This window comes from Misgurnus anguillicaudatus, chromosome 5 (genome assembly GCF_027580225.2).
Source record: "Misgurnus anguillicaudatus chromosome 5, ASM2758022v2, whole genome shotgun sequence".
Classification (NCBI taxonomy): Eukaryota; Metazoa; Chordata; class Actinopteri; order Cypriniformes; family Cobitidae; genus Misgurnus; species Misgurnus anguillicaudatus.
The window spans coordinates 35,055,839-35,079,979 of NC_073341.2; the positions used below are offsets into that span (position 1 = coordinate 35,055,839).

The following is a 24,141-nucleotide window of genomic DNA, read 5'->3' on the forward strand; positions in this document are numbered from 1 at the left end:
AAATGAAGCGTTTTCGCATCTGAATTTCATGCACAAATGAAGCGAGTTAACTCAAAATGTTCAAGCGTCCAACTATACGTGCTAATAGCGTGATTTATTTTTTTGCGCTTCATTCGCGTCTGGTGTGAACGCACAGAAGTGATGCGCGGGTCTATGTATAAACAACCTGACCGACGTTTTAACTAACGCGCCCGCAACTCGTACCGAAAAAAGAAAAAAAAATATATATATATATATAAATATAAAATGGTTAAATGCACTGCAAAAATTATTTTCAAGAAAAAAATTCTTGTTTTCAGTAAAAATATCAAAAAATTCTTAGATTTTAAGATGCTTTTTCTTGATCAGCAAAACGACCCAAGAAAATAAGTCTACTTTTTAGACCAAAAATATCAAATTTAAGTGATTTTGTGCATATAACAAGCAAAAATATCTGCCAATGTGGTAAGCAAAAAAATCTTCAAGAAAAGTTCAAGAAAAATTAGCTTACCCCATTGGCAGATTTTGTTTGCTTGTTTTATGCACAAAACCACTTAAGTCTAGTTTTAAGACCAAAAATATCCAATTTATTTTCTTGGGTCGTTTTGCTCATCAAGAAAAAGCATTTTAATTTAAGAATTTTTAGATATTTTTACTGAAAACAAGACAAAAATACTAAGAATTTTTTTCATGAAAAAATTTTTTTGCAGTGTGGCGTCTTTATTTCAAACGACCGGACCATCCGCGACCCAAATATCATTCAAAATATTTTTGGATGACTCGTAATCGCGGGTAACTGTGGGTGACCCCAGGCACCTGCTCACAATGTTCATTTATTATAGCAGACATACACACAATTACTTTTTCAGAATAGTGGGCCATAAATAAAGTGACTCATTTGCCAACTGCATAAATTTTTTTATACATCAAAACAGTCTTTCATTTGTATCCAAGAACGCAAGACAGATTAGAACTGGTGAACATATGAAATGCTACTAGTCAAACCACAGACGACTCCGGACCGGATCCGCACCAGACCCACGCCAAAGTCAGCAGATCCGACCCAAAGTCATCTGCTGTCTTGGTGTGAAACAGCTTTGTAAAATGCAATTTTTACTTCCAACTTAACTCTTTCCCAGCCATTGACGAGTTATGTCGTCAATTAAGAGAAAACGCTTCCCTGCCAATGACGAGTTTTTACGGCAATCCATATTTACGCTATTATCCACTAGGTGGCGATCCTACACAACTTATAAAACACTTAAGCAAATTTAAAACTGAGTATGTTTTGATCTTTGTTCTGAATTTGATCTCTTACAAAAGTCCTTTACAAAAATGCAACTATCTCAGCTTTTTGCTCAAAATTTGGTATTTGGTTCTTTCTGTGATCCATGACGAAGCATCTCAGTTTCAATTAAAGTTCAGTAATCACTTTCATCAGAGACATTTAAGTGCCTTGTGCCAACTGTGACTGGCAGAAACTTAAGCCTGTTTTTTGTGTCATCATTGTGAAATTCCCGGTTGGGATTAGCGGATATGTTTGTTGTGTTCTCGCTGGGCACATTGTGTTGTAAATTTGCAGTGATTAGATGAGGTGTTGTGTATTTCAGCCCAACACTACTCTGTGTGACTCACATCCACTGCAGCACCTCTGCAGCATCTCTGCAGCTCCCGCTTGTGCGGTTTAATGCTGCTGTTTGTGTGTGTAAGTCACAGTGGATGATGCTTATTGGCTGTATGATCGCATGCGAGCTGTTAATTGCCTCTGCCGCTCTTCAACATCTAATCCTTGTGTAATGAGCCCAGCAGAGATATATGACTCCCAGGTGTCCATTAGGTTGGTCTTCACATAACTGAATATTTATCCTTTATGTGAGATTTTATGTGAGCCTGCTGTGTGCCTTCTTTAGCTGCATTAGTGGACGTAATAATTATGTAACAGAAGGAAAAGGTAAACCCAGAACTGCTGAGTTTGGGCAGTGCAAAGTAGATGGTGGATTTTACGATGGTTAGTGACAAGGGACTACCTTTTACATAACAAATTTAGGGCTCAAGAGGTTTTTTGCATGTGTGCGTTTTGAATGCGCTCACAGGAATTCCTTTTTGTTTGCATAAAGCCGCTCATACCTGTACACATGCTTGGAAAATTACTACTAAATTTATAGTGAGTTAACCAATAGTATGTGAAATAGTATTCAGTATGCAACAACACAAATTAGAAGCAGTAGTATGTTGTCACATGACTTGCATTGCATGCTTATTTCAATGAGTTCTGAATGTATAAATCCTTGATGGTAAATATGGTTATTTTGTCTTTTTATAGCAATTTTGTGTTAAAAATATCTTGCCTTTTGTGCAGTTTTGATGCATAAATGTTTCAAACTGTTGGTAACACTTTACAAGAAGGTTGTATTTGTTAAGATTAATTAATTTGTTCTGCTGAACACAAATAAAGGTATTTTGAAAAATGTTAATAACCAAACACATCTGGGGCACCGTTCACTTTCATAGTTTTACTTTCTCCTACTTTGGAAGTCAATGGTGTCCCAGATTTGCTTGGTTACAAACATTCCTAAAAATATCTTCATTTGTATTGAGCAGAACAAAGAAATGTATTAAAGTTTGGAAGAAATTGAGGGCAAATACATTTAAATTTTTCGGTGGACTGTCCCTTTAAGGCATTAACTAACTCATTCCCCGCCAGCCATTTTTTTAAAAAAGTCTGCAGCATTTTTTGTGATTTTTAACAAAGTTTCACAAAAAAACAAACAAATTGGAAGAAAAAACGTGTCATCCTGTCTTCATTTGTTCTCTTTTATCAGCTCTCAAATATGGGTAGGTGTCTTCAAAAATACCAAATTTTGAGCAAAAAGCTGAAATAATTGCATTTTTGTAAAGGACATAAGAGATCAGATTCAGAACAATTATCAAAACTTTCACAGAGTTTTTAATGTTGTTGAATTCGCTGATGCTTCAGTTTTTCATTAATTGGGTAAGAGCACAACCTAGTGGATAATAGCGGAATTATAGATTACCGTAAAAACTGATCAGGGAAGCGCCATTGAAAACGTTTTGTCTTAACTCTTTTGCCGCCTTTTTTCAACTCTTTCACCGCCATTGACAAGTTAACTCATCAATTAAAGGAACACGCCCACATTTTGGGAATTTAGCTTATTCACCGTATCCCCCAGAGTTAGATAAGTCCATACATACCTCTCTCATCTCCGTGCGTGCTGTAACTCTGTCTGACGCAGCCCCCGCTAGCTTAGCTTAGCACAAAGACTGGAAATGCATGGCTCCAGCTAGTATACTGCTCCCAATAAGTGACAAAATAACGCGATCATTTTCCTATTTATGTGTTGTGATTTGTATAGTCAAACCGTGTACAAATAACAAGGTGATATGAGACACAGCGATCTTTTAACAGTATACATACTGAGAACTATATTCTCTGAAGACGAAGCACTGCCGCATGGGCGGAGTGATTTGCACAACTCTGACCGAACTCTCTGCTCCTCACCAGGGGCTTCTCGTGTGCTGCGAGCAGATCACTCCGCCCATGCGGCAGTGCTTCGTCTTCAGAGAATATAGTTCTCAGTATGTCCCTTACGAAAATTAACCATGGTTTTACTACAGTTAAGACCAAAAAACCATGGTTACTGTAGTAAAACCATGGTTACCACAAAACAACCATGGTTTTGACAACCATGGTTTTCAAAAACCATAGTCAAACCATGGTTAGTGTGGTAAAACCATGGTTTTGCTCATAGTAATCAATTGACCAAAAAACCATGGTTACTACACTTTTACCACAATAAAACCATGGTTAATTTTCGTAAGGGGTATACTGTTAAAAGATCGCTGTGTCTCATATCACCTTGTTATTTGTACACGGTTTGACTATACAAATCACAACACATAAATAGGAAAATGATCGCGTTATTTTGTCACTTATTGGGAGCAGTATACTAGCTGGAGCCATGCATTTCCAGTGTTTGTGCTAAGCTAAGCTAGCGGGGGCTGCGTCAGACAGAGTTACAGCACGCACGGAGATGAGAGAGGTATGTATGGACTTATCTAACTCTGGGGGACACGGTGAACAAGCCAAACTCCCAAAATGTGGGCGCGCTCCTCTAAGAGAAAACGCTTCCCCGCCAACGACAAGACCCTCCGTCTTTCTGCAATACCGCTATTATCTTCCGCAACTTTTTAAACCCGGAAGTATTGCCCTATGGCAAGCAGCTGCATGTCCGTGTCTGTTTTAAAGATCGCTCTGAATGGGATCTCTATGAAAAGTCTGTCACAAAAATGGAATTATCTCTGCTTTTTGCTCAAAATGTGGTGTTTTTGCAGAAACCTACCCATATTCAAAAGCTGATTACAAAAGAACCACTGAAGGTAGGATGAAACATTTTCTTTTGTTCTTTCATTTGGTATATTGTATGTTTATATATTTAAAGAAGAACACTTTCCGGAAGGCACCAAACCCCGGCGAAAACCACGAAAAACGCTGCCGCTGTCTGGCAACTTTTTTTAAAAAAACGCTGGCGGTGAAAGAGTTAAAGTTGCCAGCCAGCTCCAGCATTTTTCATGATTTTCACAAAAGTTTAATGCCTTCTAGAAAATGTTCTTCTTTAAATATGCATATAATAAGCATACAATATATCAAACAGCAGACCCCCCCCCCCAAAAAAAAAAAAAACTTTTATCCTACCTTCATTAGTTCTCTTTTTATCTCCTCTCAAAAATTGGTAGGTTTCTTCAAAAACCCCAAATTTTGAGCAAAAAGCTGAGATAATTGCATTTTTCTGAAGGACTTTGTTTGGGGATCAGATTCAGAGCGATCTTCAAAACATACACGGACATGCAGCTGCTTGCCCTAGGGCGATACTTCCAGGTTTTCTAAGTCGCGGTATTGCCGAAAGTCGGAAATACTCGTCATTAGCAGGGACGCGTTTTTTCTTAATTGACGAGATAGCTTGTCAATGGCGGCTAAAGAGTTAATTGAAAAGATAACTTGTCAACTTGTCTAATTGTAAAGTGTTATCAAAGATTCTGGAATTGGGTGCAAACCCATTTAAAATCAAATTAAGCAGGTAAGAGATTTATCCGATAAATGGGGGGCTAAAAAATACAGAATAAAAAGGGTCCAGCTTGGTCGGAAATCAGAAAGAGATGCTTTGTGCTGTCTTGAGTTTGATGTGCTCTGCTCATTTTGGTAATTATGCACGAAGGAGCACACACACACACACACACACACACACACACACACACACACACACACACACACACACTCTGGCTTCCATGTTTTGTGGGGACATTCCATAGACGTAATGCATTTTATACTGTACAAACTGTATATTCTATTTCCCTTACCTACCCCATTCCCTAATCCCAACCATCACAGAAACCCGTCTACTACTCCACATTTTCAATAAACATCATTCTGTTTGATTTATAAGCTTGTTTCCTCATGGGGACATTAAAATGTCCCCACAAGGTCACAAAAACACTGGTATTCCTATCTTTGGTCCCCACAACGTGATAATTACCAGGTACACACACACACACACACACACACACACGCAATGAGCAGCAACTCATGCAAATGACCATGTGTCCTGGCTGAAGATACAACGTGACTTTTGACTTTCATTAGGCAGATTGTGGATGTGTGGGTGAAGTTCAGTGATGTCCTCCTCAGGGAGCTCTACCACCACACAAATGTTTCCTTTAAAAGCTCATGATGATTAGGTTTCTAACTGAACCCCAGTTAAAGGAAAACACCACAGTTTTTCAATATTTTACTATGTTTTTACCTCAACTTAGACAAATTAATACATACGTATCTTTTTTCAATGCGTGCACTTCATCTTTGTACAGCGCGCTGTGAATGTGTTAGCATTTAGGCTAGCCCCATTCATTCCTTAGGATCCAAACAGGGATGAATTTAGAAGCCATCAAACACGCAGTAAAATTGGCAGAAGTTTGAACGAGAGGGGAAGTAGTCAGGAGTGATGATGTTACTGTGCGCCAAGGTCGAAGTGCTGCAAACTAAGTGCTATTCCGCCATACAATATATAGTTCTCATTTTTTATCTGATTTTTAAATGGTCACGTTTTATTTTGTGCCACCATACTTACTTGTGTAACTACTCATGTAACAGTCTTTAAATAGGGAAAACATGGAAGTGTTTGGTGGCTTCTAAATTCATCCGTGTTTGGATCCTAAGGAATGAATGGGGCTAGGCTAAATGCTAACACATTCAGGACGCGCTGTACAAAGATTAAGTGCATGCATTGAATAAAGGTAGGTATGTATTAATTTGTCTAAGTTGAGGTAAGAACATAGTAAAATATTGAAAAACAGTGGTGTTTTCCTTTAAACTGCTGGGTCTTTGTATGTGAAGAAAACTAGCACTTTACAATACGGTTGTATTTGATAACATTAGTAAATGCATTAGCTAACATGAACTAATATAGTTCAATATAGTTTTTCAACATCTATCAAAGCACACAGTTGATGGTAGCGATATTATTTGTTTTTCCTACTATAGAAGTCAATGGGCATCGTCAACTGTGTGGTTACCATCATTTATCAAAATATCTTCCTTTGTGTTCAACAGAATAAAGAAACTCACACAGACTTAGAACAACATGATGGTAAATAAATGATGAAAGAAGTTTGGGTGAACTATCTCTTTATTGCCAGTACAAGTGTTCATGTTAGTTCATTGTGCATTAACTAATGTTAACAGTTATATATAAACAGAACTCAACTGCTGTGCTCTATAACCTGTTGGTAGTTATTTACATTCTGATCTTTTTTCTTTCTTTGCAGTACTCTATATGTAAAGAACCTCTGATCGAGTTGTCTAACCCGGGCGCCAGCGGCTCGCTCTTTTACCTGACCAGCGATGATGAATTCATCATCAAAACTGTCCAGCACAAAGAGGCCGAGTTTCTACAGAAACTGCTTCCAGGATACTACATGGTAGGTGTCAGAGGAGCAAAACATCATTTCTTCCTTCTGTTTTCACTGAAAGTGGCGTTACTTCTGTTATTAAATAATCTATGATTTAATTTTGTCTTTCGTGCCAGTTTTTGGGGTTGACATATATAGAACCAGATTACATTTTCCTTTTTTTGCTTTATTACAGCACACACTTGATATATAGTAAATTATACATTTATTTATCAAAGTTTGACACAAATTATACATTTTTAATAGTGCTGGGCAAAGATTAATCGCGATTAATCGCATACAAAATAAAAGTGATTTTTTGCATAATATGTGTGCGTTTACTTTGTCTAATTATTATGTATATTTAACCACACACACATTCATATATTCATTTCAGAATTGTTTTATTTATATATAAAATAAATTATTTATATATTTAATATAGATTATATAAAAATATAAATAAATATATATAAACATGTAAATGTTTCTTAAATACATACATGAATGTGTGTGTGTGTATATATTTATACATAATAATTAGACACAGCACACACTCATATATTATACCAATAATCACTTTTATTTTGTATGCGATTAATCGTTTTTAAGAATTTGCCTACAAAATTCATTGTTTTAAAGGGCACCTATTATGCCCATTTTTACAAGATGTATTATAAGTCTCAGGTGTGCCCAGAATGTGTCTGTGAAGTTTCAGCTCAAAACACCCCACAGATAATTTATTATAGCAAGTCCAAAATGCCCAATTTGGGTGGGAGCAAAAAGGCGCTGTTTTAATATCTGTACCTTTAAATGCAAATGAGCTACAACTCCTCACTTCCTTACAAACAGAAAGTAGGCGCTTTTAGTCAAAATAGATCTGATGAATACAGTCTAAGACAATAGTATCTGTGGAAAGAGTGCAACTCGCTGAGGGAGGAAACTATAGTAATGCAGGACTGTAAGTGGGAGGGGCTTTATCAATGTGACCTCACAGTGATAAAAGAATCAAAACTGCATGTTTAATGAGACTGCTTTAGTTTAAACGGGATAAAAAAAAACAAGGAGCGTTGGATTTTTTTCCATCATAGGTTGGTTGTGTTCACACACTGCCACCACACATTATGTCCAAACACCATTATGCATAATAGGTGCCCTTTAATGTTTGAAAGGGCACCTATTATGCAAAAATCCACTTTAACACAACAACCCTACAATGAAAAAAACACCCGCTCCTTTATAAATCCCCATTACAGCAAATAATTCTCATTAGACATGTTGTTTTGATTCTCTTGTTAATGTGATGTCACACTGATAAAGCCCCGCCCACAGGCACTGACTAACAGTCCTACGTTATTACAGTTTCTGCCCTCAGCGAGTTGTACGCTGTCCGCCATATCTCCATAGTGAGATACTATTGTCTTAGCCTGTATTCACAGGAATCATCAGATAGGTGCCCTTTAAGAAGTTTGCTGAAAACCATTTTTTTTCATGATAAATAATCTTGGGTTGAGTGTGTCCCAATGTTTCATTAGCATTGCATGAGAGCACTGCTATGCATTCTCAGAGTTTCTTTTTATTAAATTCTAGATAGTTAGGTCAGGTCACATATAGTACGTCCTCTATGTCTCTTTATCTAGCAGTTCCAGTTTTTTGTGATGTGTAAACATTGTTGCATGCTAATACGCATGGATGGATGGATGCCTAAAGAATTCTGGGAATGGTTGCCATTCGCTGTGCTGATACTATTTTACATTATCACTCAGAATAAAGATTGTATTTACATATATAATATATACCTCAACATCAATTGCATATTCACAGCAAGCAACAGCTGTCATTTCACTGTCTAGGTTAACTACAGACCGGATATGAGTAGTCCGGCTATGAGTAACCCAATTCTGGCCAAAAAAACTTGATTTTGGTTACTTGTCGTTTTTGCAGAAAGATGTTTGATATCATGTAAGCAAAGTCAATGGTGATCGCAAGGCGTTTGGTTTAGTTTAATATTTATTTAATCTTTTTAAATAGCAAAATTACTTGATGGGTTATTAATTCACTGGCTATTAAACAAAGTTTCAGTTTAATTAACAACCATTTCTTTCAATTTACTTGTACATGAACCTCAACCAGAACCCAAGGACTCTCCTACCCAAGTTTTACGGGTTGTACTGCGTCCAGTCAGGAGGGATGAACATTCGTGTCGTTGTTATGAACAACGTTTTACCGAGATCTTTAAAGATGCACTACAAATATGACTTAAAAGGCTCCACGTACAAGAGGCGGGCATCTCGTAAAGAGCGAGAAAATGCCTGTCCCACGTATAAAGACCTTGACTTTGTGGACATGCAGGATGGCCTGTACTTTGACCCAGAGACGCACAGCGCCCTGATGAAGACGTTACAGCGAGACTGTCGGGTGAGTGTTTATTTACTGTCTGACTCCATGTTGATGCTCGGGTAGATACTCAAATGAGCTGATCTCTGCCCTAAACGGCAGTGCTGTGGTTGGATAGTGCAGATTAAGGGGCAGTATTATCCTCTTCTGACATCACAAGGGGAGCCGAATTTCAATTACATAACTTTTCACACGCTTGCAGAGAATGATTGGAAATGGACACCAAAACTAAGTTACTGGGTTGATCTTTTTCACATTTTCTAGGTTGATAGAAGCACTAGAACAATTATAGTACTTAAACATGAAAAAAGTCAGATTTTCATGATATGTCCCCTTTAAAGGGACACTCCACTTTTTTCGAAAATATGCTCATTTTGATTTTTACCATTTTGGAATCTATTTAGCTGATCTCTGGGTTTGGCGCAAGCACTTTTAGCATAGCTTAGCATAATCCATTGAATCTGATTAGACCATTAGCATCGCGCAAAAAAAACAAAGAGTTTTCTTATTTAAAGTGCCCATATTATGACTGCCTTTTCACAAGTTAAATAGGTATATGAGTGCCATAAAGCATGTTTCAAAGGTTGTTTGCTCGAAATAGCTTGTAGGAAAAGATTGTTACCCATCTCTAGTAGCCTCTGTTTCAGTGCATTTCAGATTGTGCCGTTTTGAGGTGGTCATAACATATTTATGAGCTGCTGCTCCTTTGATCACGCCCCACTACTAACGTCATGTGCACATGCTCAGTGATATCGTGAGCAGTACAGACCATACTGTGTTATTATTTTATATATTATTATTATTAACGGTTTATGTTGCCAACAGACAAATCATGCAGAAAAGTATCACTAATATGTACACTCCAGGAGAAGAAACTCACGACACACAATGACTCCAGGGTCAATTGTGATGTAGCAGTTTCAACAATACACTCGTTTTCCCTGGACAATGCTAACATTTTCAAACGCATTATTTTCGCAAATTACAGAAATTTAGACCCGACGGGGGATGTATACTGCTTGTGGACCGCGTGCTAATTGCTAGAAGCTAGCGGGAGGTCCAGACCGTAAAGTGATCGTAAAGAGACTCGGGGGTACGTTAGTCTCGTCAGAAAAGCCGGGTCGGTAAGTCCCGGTCTCGGTTAGTTTGGCAAAGCACTATTACTTAGTTCTTGTAGAATTGTAAAATAAAACCGTTAAATTTTTTTTAACTTTCGAAACCACGCTGCAAACTATCAAGCCTGCAAAAAATATCTATATAGCGTACTGTCTACAAACAATATTAACATCACTATACATTTAAAAGGTATAATTTACGGGATTAGCATCAATGTATGATCTCTGTTTTGAGATACAGATGCTCTAGCATCATAAATGTAGTATTTTGTGACAGAAGATGACAACATGCAAAATATAACGTGACTTCTTACCTTTTGTGTTGATACAACGATCGCGAATCGAATCCAGTCTGTTTCAGATGTGTGAATGATCCATGAAAGTCCAATAAAATACATTCAATGACCATTTTTGTCCACAAATACGTATAATCCGTGAAATATAGATATATAGTCTTTTGATTACATCAGATTTCGCATGAACGTCTTATCGCCTACAATCTGAGGGCTATTTGCGTTATAACACACTGTATATGAGATCACATTTTGGGTTTAAATAAACATGCGTTAAAACTTTGTTTTTAAAAGTAGGCGGGAGTATAATCCATAATATCCAAATAGCGCTGTTATGTCCGTGAGCCATGACAACAGTATAGAGGATATCAGCGAAGTGACTGCTCTGTGCTCTCTAGCTACCTGGTGGGTGGAGACCTGCGAGTGGGGTGATGGGCGGGAAAATTCAAACGGAATGTGACGAATCGGCTAGTTACGTCACTTCGGAGCTGAGTTTGAACTTGTGCAATCTGAGACTCAAGGCAGAGGACATTCAGAAACGTGTATCTCACTCAAAACAGCATGAATGGATTTTTTCCAAGTTTGTATGCGTGTGGAAGCATCAGAGACACAAAATAACACCCTAAAACCCAGAAAAAGTGAGTTTTTCATAATATGGGCACTTTAAAACTTGACTCCACTGTAGTTACATCGTGTACTAAGAACGACGGATAATTAAAAATTGTGATTTTCTAGGCAGATATGGCTAGGAACTATACTCTCATTCTTGCGTAATAATTAAGGACTTTGCTGCTAAAACATGGCTGCAACAGGCGTAGTGATATTACGCACTGCCCGAAAATAGTCCCCATGGTTACTTTCAATGCTCTGTCCCAAATGACGCACTTCATGTGGACTTTAGGTCTCGTGGTTTTAAATTGCGCATGCTTGCTTGGTCTACGAATCCGTAGGGTGTCCCATCTGTCATTTTTACCCTTTGAAGTGTGCTCATCAGCGCCCCCTTGATACGGTCTCTGGCAAGCCCGCACTGCAGCAGACTTCGCGCACTTTACCAACCCAGAAGTCCTTGCAAAAGAGCAATCAGACCAATCAGACGACAGATGGGAAAAGTTCACACTGATGGGCAACTTCTCTTCCTATTTCTGGCGTGACGCTCAAGTCTGTCCCAAAAGACGACTCTTGGACTCATGTCAAGGGTCCCTAAGGTCTGCACTACATGATGTCATCAAAGTGTGACTATATTCGGGCAGTGCGTAATATCACTACTCCTGCTGCAGCCATGTTACAGCAGCAAAGTCCTTAATTATTACGCCAGAATGAGAATATAGTCCTAGCCATATCTGCCTAGAAAATCGCAACTTTTAATTTCCCGTCGGTCTTAGTACACAATGTAACTACAGAAGAGTGAAGTTTTAACTAGGAAAAATATTGAAACTCTTTGGCTATTTTTTAGTGCGATGCTAATGGTCTAATCCAGGGGTGTCAAACATACGGCCCGCGGGCCGCATACGGCCCACAAAGGTGTCCAATCCGGCCCGCATGATGATTTATTAAATATTAAATACATATTTTAAAAACCCTTTCAGGCGGGTGTCTAGTTCGTTTTTAAAATGAGAGACTTGCGGAAAGCAGCAAAACGCGGAACATAGACTAAACACGGTGCCCAAAAATCTTGCTGTTGTATTGTTACTGCTCCGCTAAAGATCATTCCGGTGATCCACTTCGTGTTTTCCCGACCGCTCCGCAGCATCTCTGTGTCCACTCTCTGCCTGGAGAGCGCAGACGACAGTTTCCGAAGTTCGTTGCATTAACAGGTAGATTAATTACATTAAATCAGTTGTTAAACAACAGAATTAGTAATTTGGAAGTTTGTTTATGTATTTCTTCTGGTAATGATTTGCTGTCGGTGTTTTAAAAGTGCTGACAAGTGCTAGCAAGCAAACAACAACAAAATAGCCACATTCTTATTAACGTTACAATACATGTCTAATCGATTTAATGTTCCCGATCAGATCTAAGTTAATATAAACACTAAATTTGCTGTTGTTGGCACACATTGTAGACAAAAAATACAAAAAACACAAATGCCTTCACAAAATAACGACAGAGAACGGAAAGAGAGGCTGCTAAAGGCAGTTCAACATTGCAAACATGGATTCAAAGCTCCATCAAGCCAGCAGGTAAATCATATTGAATATTTAGCAGATTGTCACACTTTAATTCTTGTTATTATATTTCCCATTATAATCACATGCTAGTAATATAACATATCATAATATTTTATTAAAACCATAATAATAGTACCAACCCCCTTAGTGCCCTTTTTGGTTTGGGACACTGCCCCATCTAGCATTTTCATTTTCTAAATGACTGTTCTCATTACAAATATATTCCAAAGAAAAGTGAATGATTTATAAATAATTTTGGCATTAAGGAATAATGCAAAAGAAGTTAAATTAAGGCTTTTCAACCTAATGCCAGTGGATTTTATACAGATGTAAATTTGTTTGTATAGTATGTATAGTATGAGTGTGACCTTATGAAATGTAGTTTTCACAGAGCTGTGTGTTTCTCTAGTTTTCTTGCTGAACAAACAAATTAATTGGTTTGTTTAGTTAATATTAACACAATTATCAGCACACTAAAGTTTAAAAAAAATATACGGCCCTCACATCATGGCGTTATTTACCATCCGGCCCTCAGCCTAAAATATGTTTGACACCCCTGGTCTAATCAGATTCAATGGATTATGTAAGGGATAATGTAGAGGCAGCCGGTAGTTATTGGGAAATAAGCCCCGACAGTGTGATCAGGACCCGACGCGAAGCGGAGGGTCTTGTATCACACTGAAGGGGCTTATTTCTCGATAACTACAGGCTGCGTCTACATTATCCCGCTTATTACACGGCTACTTTCTTCATAAGAAAAAAAACTGGACATGAATATGAATTTGAAACATTTTATTGGCATATTTGTTTTAAATTAAAATTTTTTCCCTTCCGCGAAACTTTGCACAGATGCATAAAATGATCGTAATACCTTATTAAGATCCTCTGCTTCATACTTGTCTCCATTTTTTCTCTTTTAGCCAGTCTTTGAGAAGTTTTAATGCCCATTCTGTATTTTTTTGTGTGTCAAGTTCAGTCTCAGTAAGCTGTCTGTGTCTTGTTGTGGTTGTCCATAGTGTTTGTCACAAGATGGCGCCAAACAAACAGTAATCTTTATTGATCTTTATTGGCGCGGAGCGATTTTACTCGTGCAAGTAGTCCGGCTATGCGTTATTATTTTGGAGCGGTTATTATTCGAAAAGAACGAACCTGCAAATGTCTCAACTGACCAATCAGAATCAAGCATTCCAGAGAGCCGTGTAATAAGCTAAGCTATGCTAAAAGTGTTACCGCTAGACCCGGACATCAGCTGAAGGGATTCGAAAATAGTAAGAATCAAATGTTTAACTCTTAAGAGAGCTGAAAAATCAGCATATTTTTTTTAAAAAAAGAGAAGTGTCTCTTTAATGTTACCAATATGCCTACTATACAGTATTGTGTTTTAAAGCCATATATTTTTGCCACATTTCTGTGTTCTGTGACACCATAACTTGATTAAATGAAATCGGATCATCTTATAATCTCATTGTTTACTCTGTTAACTGAGTCTCATGTGACAGATCATGCATTAAACGCCCCATTCGGCTCATACTGTATATTACTTGAAAACATGCAGTCAGCAAAATCACTGAAGTGATGCATGTGCTGCTAAGGTATTAAAACATTTCTGGCTCTTACATTCTTAGCTCTTAGTTTTTTTTAAAAACCAAATGACATACATCAAAGGTGTTGCATTTTGTTGACCGTTTAATTTCTTCTCTTTCTCTACCAATGGGAAGTATGAGGTGTCACAGTTTCACACAAAATAAGTGAAGTTTAGAGTCGATTATTAAAAGATCTCAAAAGTGCTGAATTTGCAAGCCTCTCTATTCAGCTGGGAAATAAACCGCATCAATCCAGTCCGGCATTCCTTGCTATTTCGGAATATCAGGCTGTAGACGTGGTCCGCTCTGTTTGTTGTTCACATGATTTTCCACAAGATGAACTGAAAACAATCAGACAGTATCATCCTCTTGTACAATTTGCATCAGCGCTTAATTGTAGAGCTTTGTTGTAAACATTGCTTTCTGTGGTCTGTAGTGACGTTACACATCATTATTTGACAGCCAGAGGGTAATTCAGGGTTATTTTGTTTTTCAAGGACATGTTTTATACAAGCTAGCGATTTTCTCTTACCATCAGGATGATGTTTACCAGCAAGAATTGGCTTTTTTTGACGTTGGATACAAAACTGTTACGACATGTATGTTTATGCATTTGGCAGATGCTTTTATCCAAACAGTGCAATACATTTTTGTCCGTGTGTGTGTGTTCCCCGTGTTTGAACCCATTTACAAGTACATCTTTAATAATGATACATTTTTTGGGGAAATAACTCATGAACAAATGACTATGAAGGTGAATGATTAATTTTTGGGTGAACTATCCCTGTTAAGATACAGTGGCATTCTCTCAAATATGTTTTGTATTAGATAATATATTTTTTTGGCTTTTTTACTATTGTTTGTACACTCTTAGAAAAAAGGTACAAAAGCTGTCACTGGAGTGTTACCTTTTTAAAAAGGTCTGAATGTGTATCATTTGGGTACCATTTGAGGTGCCAATACTTACCTCAGAGGTACCAGTATGCACCCTTTAGGTACAAATGTGTACTAAAGGTTACAGCCCCAGTGACCGCTTTTTTTACTTTTTTCTGAGAGCCCTACTGAAAATACCAGCTAAAACCAGCCAAAGATTGTTGACTGGTTTTGGCTGGTCTCCCAACTTGGTTTTAGCTGTTGTAGCATGCTGGTTATAGAAGGATTTGCCCACTTTTTTAGCTGGTCAGGCTGGGAACCAGCTTACCCACCAGCTAAAACCAGTATTTGGTTGCATAAACCTAGCCATGAAGTTAAGACCGTGTCTAAAGAACTAGTCTGACCAAGTAGCAATTAGTTAGGGCTAATTCAATTCAATTTGATTTATATAGCGCTTTTTACAATTGTTAATACACAATTGAAAACACAGAAAAATCGATAGATAATATAAGAAGCAGAATACGGTTAAGAATAAACCGTAAAAGCGAGCGTAGTAATAATGAACCGTATAAAGGAAAGTGCTAAGTTGAGCCAATGTTGGCTGACTCTCCAGGGAATGAAAATAACCCTAGGAAAAAAACCCTGTGGGAAAACTCCTAGGAGGAGAAAAACCCTTGAGGAGAGATACATATATTTATATATATATCCACGATAGGGATATGAAACGGGTAAGCGGAATAAACTGGTTCAGCCGGTGGTCGTTGGTCAGGAATTGGCTGGGCATCACGTTGAAGGACAGCCAGTTAATCAGTCTTCCTATTTGGATTTAAATTCAAACAGTCTACCTTTTAATGTAACATACTTAAAACAGTTATGATCAGTTTTGAAGAAAAAAATGTATGTCTAACTTTTAAGACTAGTCTTATGCCGTCTTACTGTGCGTTCACACCAGACGCGGAAGAGGCGGCAAAAACATGCTATTCGCGCGTAGTTGGATGTTTGAACATTTTGAATTTACTCGCTTATTCGCGCATGAAATTCTAGGCTTTTGAGACATTCACACGTAAATTCGCATCATGGGAGGGGCTTATATAGATCAAATTGAGTAAACTTACCAGATTGTTCGACCTCCTCACTTACTTTCTTCCAAACAAGATCCTTTTAATTCCTGTAAAAGTATGAAGATGTCTTGTGTAGCAATGATGATTGTCCTCCATTATTGTTTTGCTTTTCTGCCTCTGCTCACTTCCTGTAATTACGTCAGTTCTAGAGCAAGCTCCTGATTGGTTAACGCGGCGTGAAAATCTGCCAAAGTTCACGCGACAGATCACGAGACAACGCTCAATTCGCGCGGAACACAACATCCGCGCTTCCCGCGTCTTTGAATTGACTTAACATGTAAATCACTCGCGCTTGCAGCCTCTTCTGCGTTTGGTGTGAATGCACCATTATGGGGCGTGCACACCAAAGCTTTTACGCCGGCGTATGTTTTCAATTGTTTCCAATGGAAGTGTGGCGTTTTTCAAAAAAGCCAGCAGCTTGCTTCTCAATGTCAGTTCTCATACGGCCGTCCAATCACAGTGGAGGAGGGGTGGGACAAATGTCACAACAATCAACCGACGTATCGTACAACGACTGATAAACAAAGCAGAAGTATCACAGCAATGGCGTCCGCTGGCCGTTTTCAGCCATGTAAGAAAGCTTGGGTGTGCATGCCCCCTTAGACTTATGCAACCGGCCACAGCTGACCCACCAGCTTGACTAGGCTGGAAGACTAGCTTGACCATCTTTGCCAGTCTGGAAGGACAAGCATAAACCAGCTACTTCCATCTTAAACCAGCTAAGACCAAGTTTGTCTTGGCACCTCGAGTACGTCGTCTGGACTCTATAAGCTTTTGCTTATATTTACTGAGGAAAATGTGAATAATGTGGCACTGTGCAAAAGTGCCACCACATCTTTTAGGGAGTTATGGGGTGGCTAAGGTGTTGCAAGATGTCTATTGTATGGTTGCCTTCTAGACCAAGTAAATATAACATCCTAAAATAATTTAATTTGAGTCAAATATGAGCACTGCATGTTTTGTTTTTCTCATTCGTTATTCCTTTTCCATGGGACCATTGGAAACTTTACTTTGCTGTTCTGTTCTTACAAATGCAGGCTGTTAAATGCAGACTAGATGTCAACAGTCAAGTAACTAAATTACTGAAATGAATGAGGCATGATATGTCTCCTAAAAGTGTCCTAACATTGCATTAGGTAACAGGCGCACTGTGGTCGCCTTGTGCTTCTCTAATTCTTCAGCAGACATTACGCTGAACCGAAACCATCGCTCGCCGTTTATTTGTTTACCATCAAACACATTTCATAACGTTGCCATTTCGGTGACATTCCAGAAATGACTTGTAAAAAGGTTAGCGACTGAATGTCCCATTTATAAGAGTCTGTATGAACTGAAAAGGCCAGAGTTTGTCTTGGCACCTCAAGTACGTCGTCTGGACTCTATAAGCTTTGAATGCTAAAAGCTTAAAGGATCAGCTGTAATGCAAGTCATAAGAGGGCCAAGGAGAGAAGCAGAACTCAAGTTTACACAACGATGACCATGTTTGGGGACGGTATGAATCTCGTGAAAACTGTGATACAGAAGACTGTTATCACATTTGCTTGTTTGTTCAAATTACTTTCAGCAACGGTCCTTTGAGAGTTATGCTTGGTTTTATCTCATAGAGATATTTATATACATATTGTAGTTTCAGTTTAGTTGGCCAAAGATTCGATTAACGTCTGATGTAAGCAATGTCTTAGAGGCCTTATCTGTATTTACACAGGAGTCTCTAGCTCAGTGTATCTCTGCTTGTTGATCCTCAAGCACAGGTGATGGAAAATGCTTGCTGGTTGCCATGACAACAGGAAAGTTTAAAGTTGACTTCAATGAGAATTTTAAACCGTGCAAAAAAATGCTTGATGACTACTTAACAACATCCAGTCAAAACGAAAACGCGAGAGCCTGTACTAAAACAAGAGTTAACATATTAAGGGATTAAATATTAAAGGGATAGTTCACCCAAAAATGAACTTTGTCTTTACTCACAAAGAAAGATATTTTAAGGAATGTTTGTAACCAAACCGATCAGAAGCCCTGTTGACTACCATATTACTTGTTTTTTTATGATTTACTTCTGATGTATGATGACTAAAGATGCACCAATATTAATTTTTCCACAAATACAGATTATTCAAAGTGATATCTGCTGAATAACCATTAAAGGATTAGTCCATTTTTTTTTTTTAAATCCAGATCATTTACTCACCAACATGTCTTCCAAAGTGTTGATGTCTCTCTTTGTTTAGTTGAGAAAAAAATTATGTATTTATTTATTTTTGAGGACAATATTCCAGGATTTTTCTCATTTTAATGGACTTTACTGGACCCCAACACTTAACAGTTTTAATTCAGTTTAAAATTGCAGTTTCAAAGGATTCTAAACATTCCCAAAGCGAGGCATGGGGGTCTTATCTTGCGAAACGATTGTCATTTTTGGCAAGAGAAATAACAGATATGCACTTTTGAACCACAACTTCTCGTCTTCCTCCGGTCGTGTGACGAGCCAGTGTGACCTCAAATAATACATCATCACGTCAAGAGGTCACGGATGACATATCAAAACTACGCTCCAGTGTTTACAAGTGTGGAGAAAGAGGACCGTTCCGATGTTGTTGTATGTCGAATGATTCTAATTAATGTCTTTGTGTCAGTTTATTGTTTAAAATGGTCCACAAATGTCTCATATGTGTAACACGTGACCTTTCGACGTCATTACGAAATTATGTGAGGTCGCCCTGTCGCGTCACACAGCCGGAGGAAGATGAGAAGTTGTGGTTTAAAAGTGCATTTTGTATTTTTCTTGCCAAAAATGACAATTGGTTCGCTCGATAAGACCCTTATGCCTTGTTTGGGATCGTTTAGAGACTGCATTAAAACTGTTAAGTGTTGGGGTCCATTAAAGTCCATGAGAAAAATCCTGGAATGTTTTCCTCAAAAAACATAATTTCTTCTCAACTAAACAAAGAAAGACATCAACATTTTGGATGACATGGTGGTGAGTAAATTATCTGGATTTTTTTAAGAAAATGGACTAATCCTTTAAACTATCGGTATATTAATTTGCAAGTTGTTAATTTGTTAGCAGTGCGGCTTGTAATTGCAAAATAAATGCTGTGCACAGAACAAGAAATGCAGCATTTTTGCATTGAGACAACGTCGACGCCCATATATGGTAAAGACAACGTCAGCGGAACAGCTAGACAGTCAGTCCCGTGGGTTAAAAGAGTAACTAAACACCTGGTCAGAGCCTGACTCCACCCACTGGCAATATTTGAAAAATGGCCCCAACGGAGATAGAGGGGACGAACTGAGCTCGTAACACGGGCAGGTGATTCTCACGAAAACTTGGTTTTAAAAATGTCAAGCATGAAAATGTAAAATTTGCTTAAATTTACTTTTTTCCCACCAGACATTGAAAAACAAAGTCTGGAGTAAATGGGAACATTAATTTAAAAACTTTTACTTATCATTTAACACTTTTTGTAACATAATTAAAAAAATTAGTCCTAAAAAATCTCATTACCGCAACAGTCAAAAAACATCAACACTGACATATTTTCAAAATGACATGACAAACCTGAAAGAACATAATTTGGAGATTCTGCACATGCATTTAAAATCAAAGTATTATGCTTCTATTAATTAAATTAACATTTAATAAGCATCTGTTGCGGTAATGATAATCAAAATGTAAGCATTCTGATAAGACAATATTTCAAATTAACAGTAAAAAAATGATCTTACCTGGTAGCCATCTTGAAGTAACTGGTCTATGTGCTTGGTCACTCAAAATCAAACTTTATTAAAATTTTGTATGTGTGCTTAAACTGTTCTCAAAAAGTGTTGCGGAGGATGAGAACATCAGGCATGGACACATCATTTTCCTAATTTTTCTTCATTATTATTATACATGAATATTCAGTAAATATTTTTTCTGTCATCTAAAGTAGTCTAGCAAAACATCCATTTATTTTTTTTCTTAATATGTTTGTGTTAATTTGATTAAATTACAACATAACGCATGTTCAAACACAGCCGGAAACATTGCGGTAATGAGAATTTCAGCAGAAAATGAGATAAAATTTACAATTATAAATTCTTATGTTGAAATCACACATTGTGCAAGGTAGAACACAGTATTGTGTTAATTCTGATGCTTTTTAATGTTACTATATTACACATTTCAAAGCTAAAATCATTAGTGCCGTTGTGTTTCAATGGTTTCGTGAGAATCACCCGGGCGTGGTAAGCTTGAACCTGCTTACATAGGGTTGTACCGCTTGCATCACATGCTAGCGCAACATCCAATAGGAAAATTCAACTGCAGTAGCCACCGTCCAACCTGAAGATGGCAGCACAGAGACGTTATTACACCATATGTTGTAGCATTGAAACACATATACCCAAATGTCAAAAAAAGTTACTTAAGTCAATGAACAGCACTAATAAAGCCCCATTCTTACAGATCATTAACTAAAAAAAGTTGGTTTAGGGTTTAGTTACGCTTTAATGATCGATGCGTTAGAAGTCAAAAACCACCTCAAGCAACCGTAAAAACTTTTTTTTAGGGATATTTCTCCCGAAATTTGCCATTTCCATCAGTCGGTTTTCATGTGATACTTCAAAATGCGCATAAAATCATGGTGACGGAAACATGGCTAATGTTATCTTTTCACACTATATACAGTTTTATACACACACACACACACACACACACACACACACACACACACACACACACACACACACACACACACACACACACACACTGCAGTCCAAACAAATTCCCATAAGTACTATAAGTGTCCACTCTGAGATTTTATTGTTAGGTTTTCCTTCTGGCTGCGTTCTGTCGACAAACTAAAGTGAACACTAAGCAGAAAGTTTATTCTCATGAGTAAGCAACACACCCGGGTCTGGATTGCAGAGCACAAAACAGCCCAGTGTAGAGTCTCTAAACATTGCATTGTTGTGTGGGACCTGACACAGATCAAATAACACAGTAACAGCCCTTATGGAATTACAATAATATACAGAGCACGCTTTAGTCATTTATATTCACTCTGTCTAAACGTCAGCTCTGTAGTTAACCGTAAAGTGTAAGCATTCATTTCAATGGCCTGACGCCGACACTACACATTGATTGCATTCTACCTGACGGATGAGAAATAATGGCACCCGTCGGAGAGCTTGGGAAAAGAGGATAATGATGGACTTTAAAGGAAGAAAAGAACTGCTGGTGTAGTTATACTGTATATAAAACATTACAATCATTCATTACATTTTAGAGGGGCTAGCAATGGCAAACAGTCGGCGTGACCAGGGTTGACTTTGATGTTAGCTTGCTTCGTTACTTTAGTTTTCTTGTTGTGCAGTGGTTGGCTATGCCGAACAGCCAATCAGAATTATCCGACTCCCAGATAAGCGCCACTGCCGATTCAACATGGTCAATCGTCCAAAGAAAAGGCGACGGTAACTTACTACAGCGGAGTTTAGGCCATGTCCCAAATGGCACCCTAAACACTCCGGGTTCCTACAAAGTCTGCATTTAATGACGTAATGCTGATTTGAATGTCAGGAAGGAGTTTGCTGCAAGCTTGCACAAGTACTGGCTCTGGAAAAGTGTGCATCAAGGGCACTTATACGCCATAAAGGGGGCACCCATGAGCATTATTTACAAACCTAAAATGTCCAATGGGACACCCTACGGTCTTGTGTATGCGTCGCCATTGTAAGTCCACGAGACTGCAAGTCTGCATGAAGTGCACCAATTGGGATGCAGCATAAAGGCAGAAGTAAAGTAGATTTTTTTGTGTACGCAAGGGTCCGAATACAGTGCACGTGACGCAATTTTCGTAAAATAAAAATTGTACGCGTTGGTTGCGCATGCACTTACAGGAGATGCATTGCATTTTGTTGCAATGTACTGCAAAAAAAATTCAAGAAAAAATGTTCTTAGTATTTTTGGCTTGTTTTCAGTAAAAATATCTAAAATTCTTAAATTAAGATGCTTTTTCTTGATGAGCAAAATGACCCAAGAAAATAAAATATCAAATTTAAGTGATTTTATGCATAATACAAGCAAAAAAATCTGCCAATGGGGTAAGCAAAAAATCTTGAAAATTTTTCTTAAAAACTAAATTCAAGAAAAATTCAAGAAAGTTTTGCTTACCCCATTGGCAGATTTTTTTGATTGTTTTATGCACAAAATCACTTGCATTTGATATTTTTGGTCTAAAAACTAGACTTATTTTCTTGGGTCGTTTTGCTCATCAAGAAAAAGCATCTTCATTTTTAGATATTTTTACTGAAAACAAGACAAAGATACTAAGAATTTTTTTTCTTGAAAACAATTTTTTGCAGTATAGCTCTGATGTTGCTATTGCCATGCTTTTTTTGAGTCAAAAGACAAGGTTTTATACAGTAAGTTTACCAATTGAGCTTTATTAAATAATCTGTCCACATGATATATGAACAACTACAGCTGACGCATTTTCTTTATTGAACTCTGATGTTAATGTATGACCGTAAGCAGAATTGACTGGAACAGAGTTGATGTTGGCCCTGTGAGCCGAACAAACACTTGGTTTTCATGACGGTATGACACACGTCACCGGACCGCTGTACCAAGGCCTGGGATGTTTTCTGCGGAAAATAGAACATACTGTACATAAATGTCCCAAAACAGGAAGTGCTTTTACGTAACCATCACATTTGTTCTTCTGTATAATATTAGAGTATTAAAGTGCCTGTAACAGAAATATTAAATGCTCCCTCATACTTTAATCTGCATCAGCTAAATGAATAAATGTGAGCGTATTAAAGGGGTCTTATCATGAGGAATCAAATATTTTAGAGAACAGAGCTTAATGTACTGTACAGTAAAAGCATAAGTGACCCTGTCCCTGCCTGTCAAAACCCAGATGAGGTCATTTTTTATGATTTATTACATAAAAATCAACCTACAAGAACGTTGTGAAAATAAAACCTTCATATCTTTAATACTCAGGGTTCCCACGGGTCCTTGAAATCCTTGAAAGTTTGTGAATCTGGGGGAAAAAATTCAACACGTGCTAAACTGTTTGCTTTAAATGCTTATATCTTCTGTATGGGAATGTTGATTCGTACCAAAATGCTTTTTTGCATAGTTGTGTTTGACACATGAACACGTCTCGACTCTCGGGTTATGTATGTAACTGTTGTTCCCTGAAAAGGGAACAAGACGCTGCGTCTCCCTTGCCATAATTCTTGCCTCCCTGTAACACCGCATTTTACAATATTTCAGATAGCGATATACTTTCTGGTTCCCGCGTCACCCTGTCTTTGTGGTAAAGCCTCACTATTGGTTGAATTTGATATACACATTCAGACACACTTACCCCTGGAGGGGTCCCCAAAGTGTCACTGCATTGACGCAGCGCGAGTTCCCTCGAAAGGGAACTGTAACAATGTATCTTAAAAGATAACACGATGTAACTTTGCTTTCCCTTGAAATGTGTCCCCACATTTAGTCTTTGAATTTGAGGGTATTGGACCTGAAAAGTCCTTGAAAGGGCCTTGAATTTGAAGTTAACTAAGGTGTGGGAACCCTGAATACTGACTGTGTAAGGTCAAATATTCAAATCAATGTCAAATTAATCTTTGATGTTCTTTCTCATAATTAGTTT

General features: G+C 37.8%; 1 protein-coding gene across 3 annotated transcripts in view; it reads left to right on the forward strand.

Annotated features, from left to right (window-relative positions):
• pip5k1bb (phosphatidylinositol-4-phosphate 5-kinase, type I, beta b) overlaps positions 1-24,141 on the forward strand; it is a 72,567-nt gene that overhangs the window by 32,508 nt on the left and 15,918 nt on the right. For all 3 annotated transcript variants that reach the window (XM_073868086.1, XM_073868088.1, XM_073868087.1), the window contains 2 exons: positions 6,820-6,966; positions 9,058-9,360. In XM_073868086.1, coding sequence (XP_073724187.1) covers positions 6,820-6,966; positions 9,058-9,360 — 450 coding nt within the window. The remainder of the gene's footprint in view (positions 1-6,819; positions 6,967-9,057; positions 9,361-24,141) is intronic.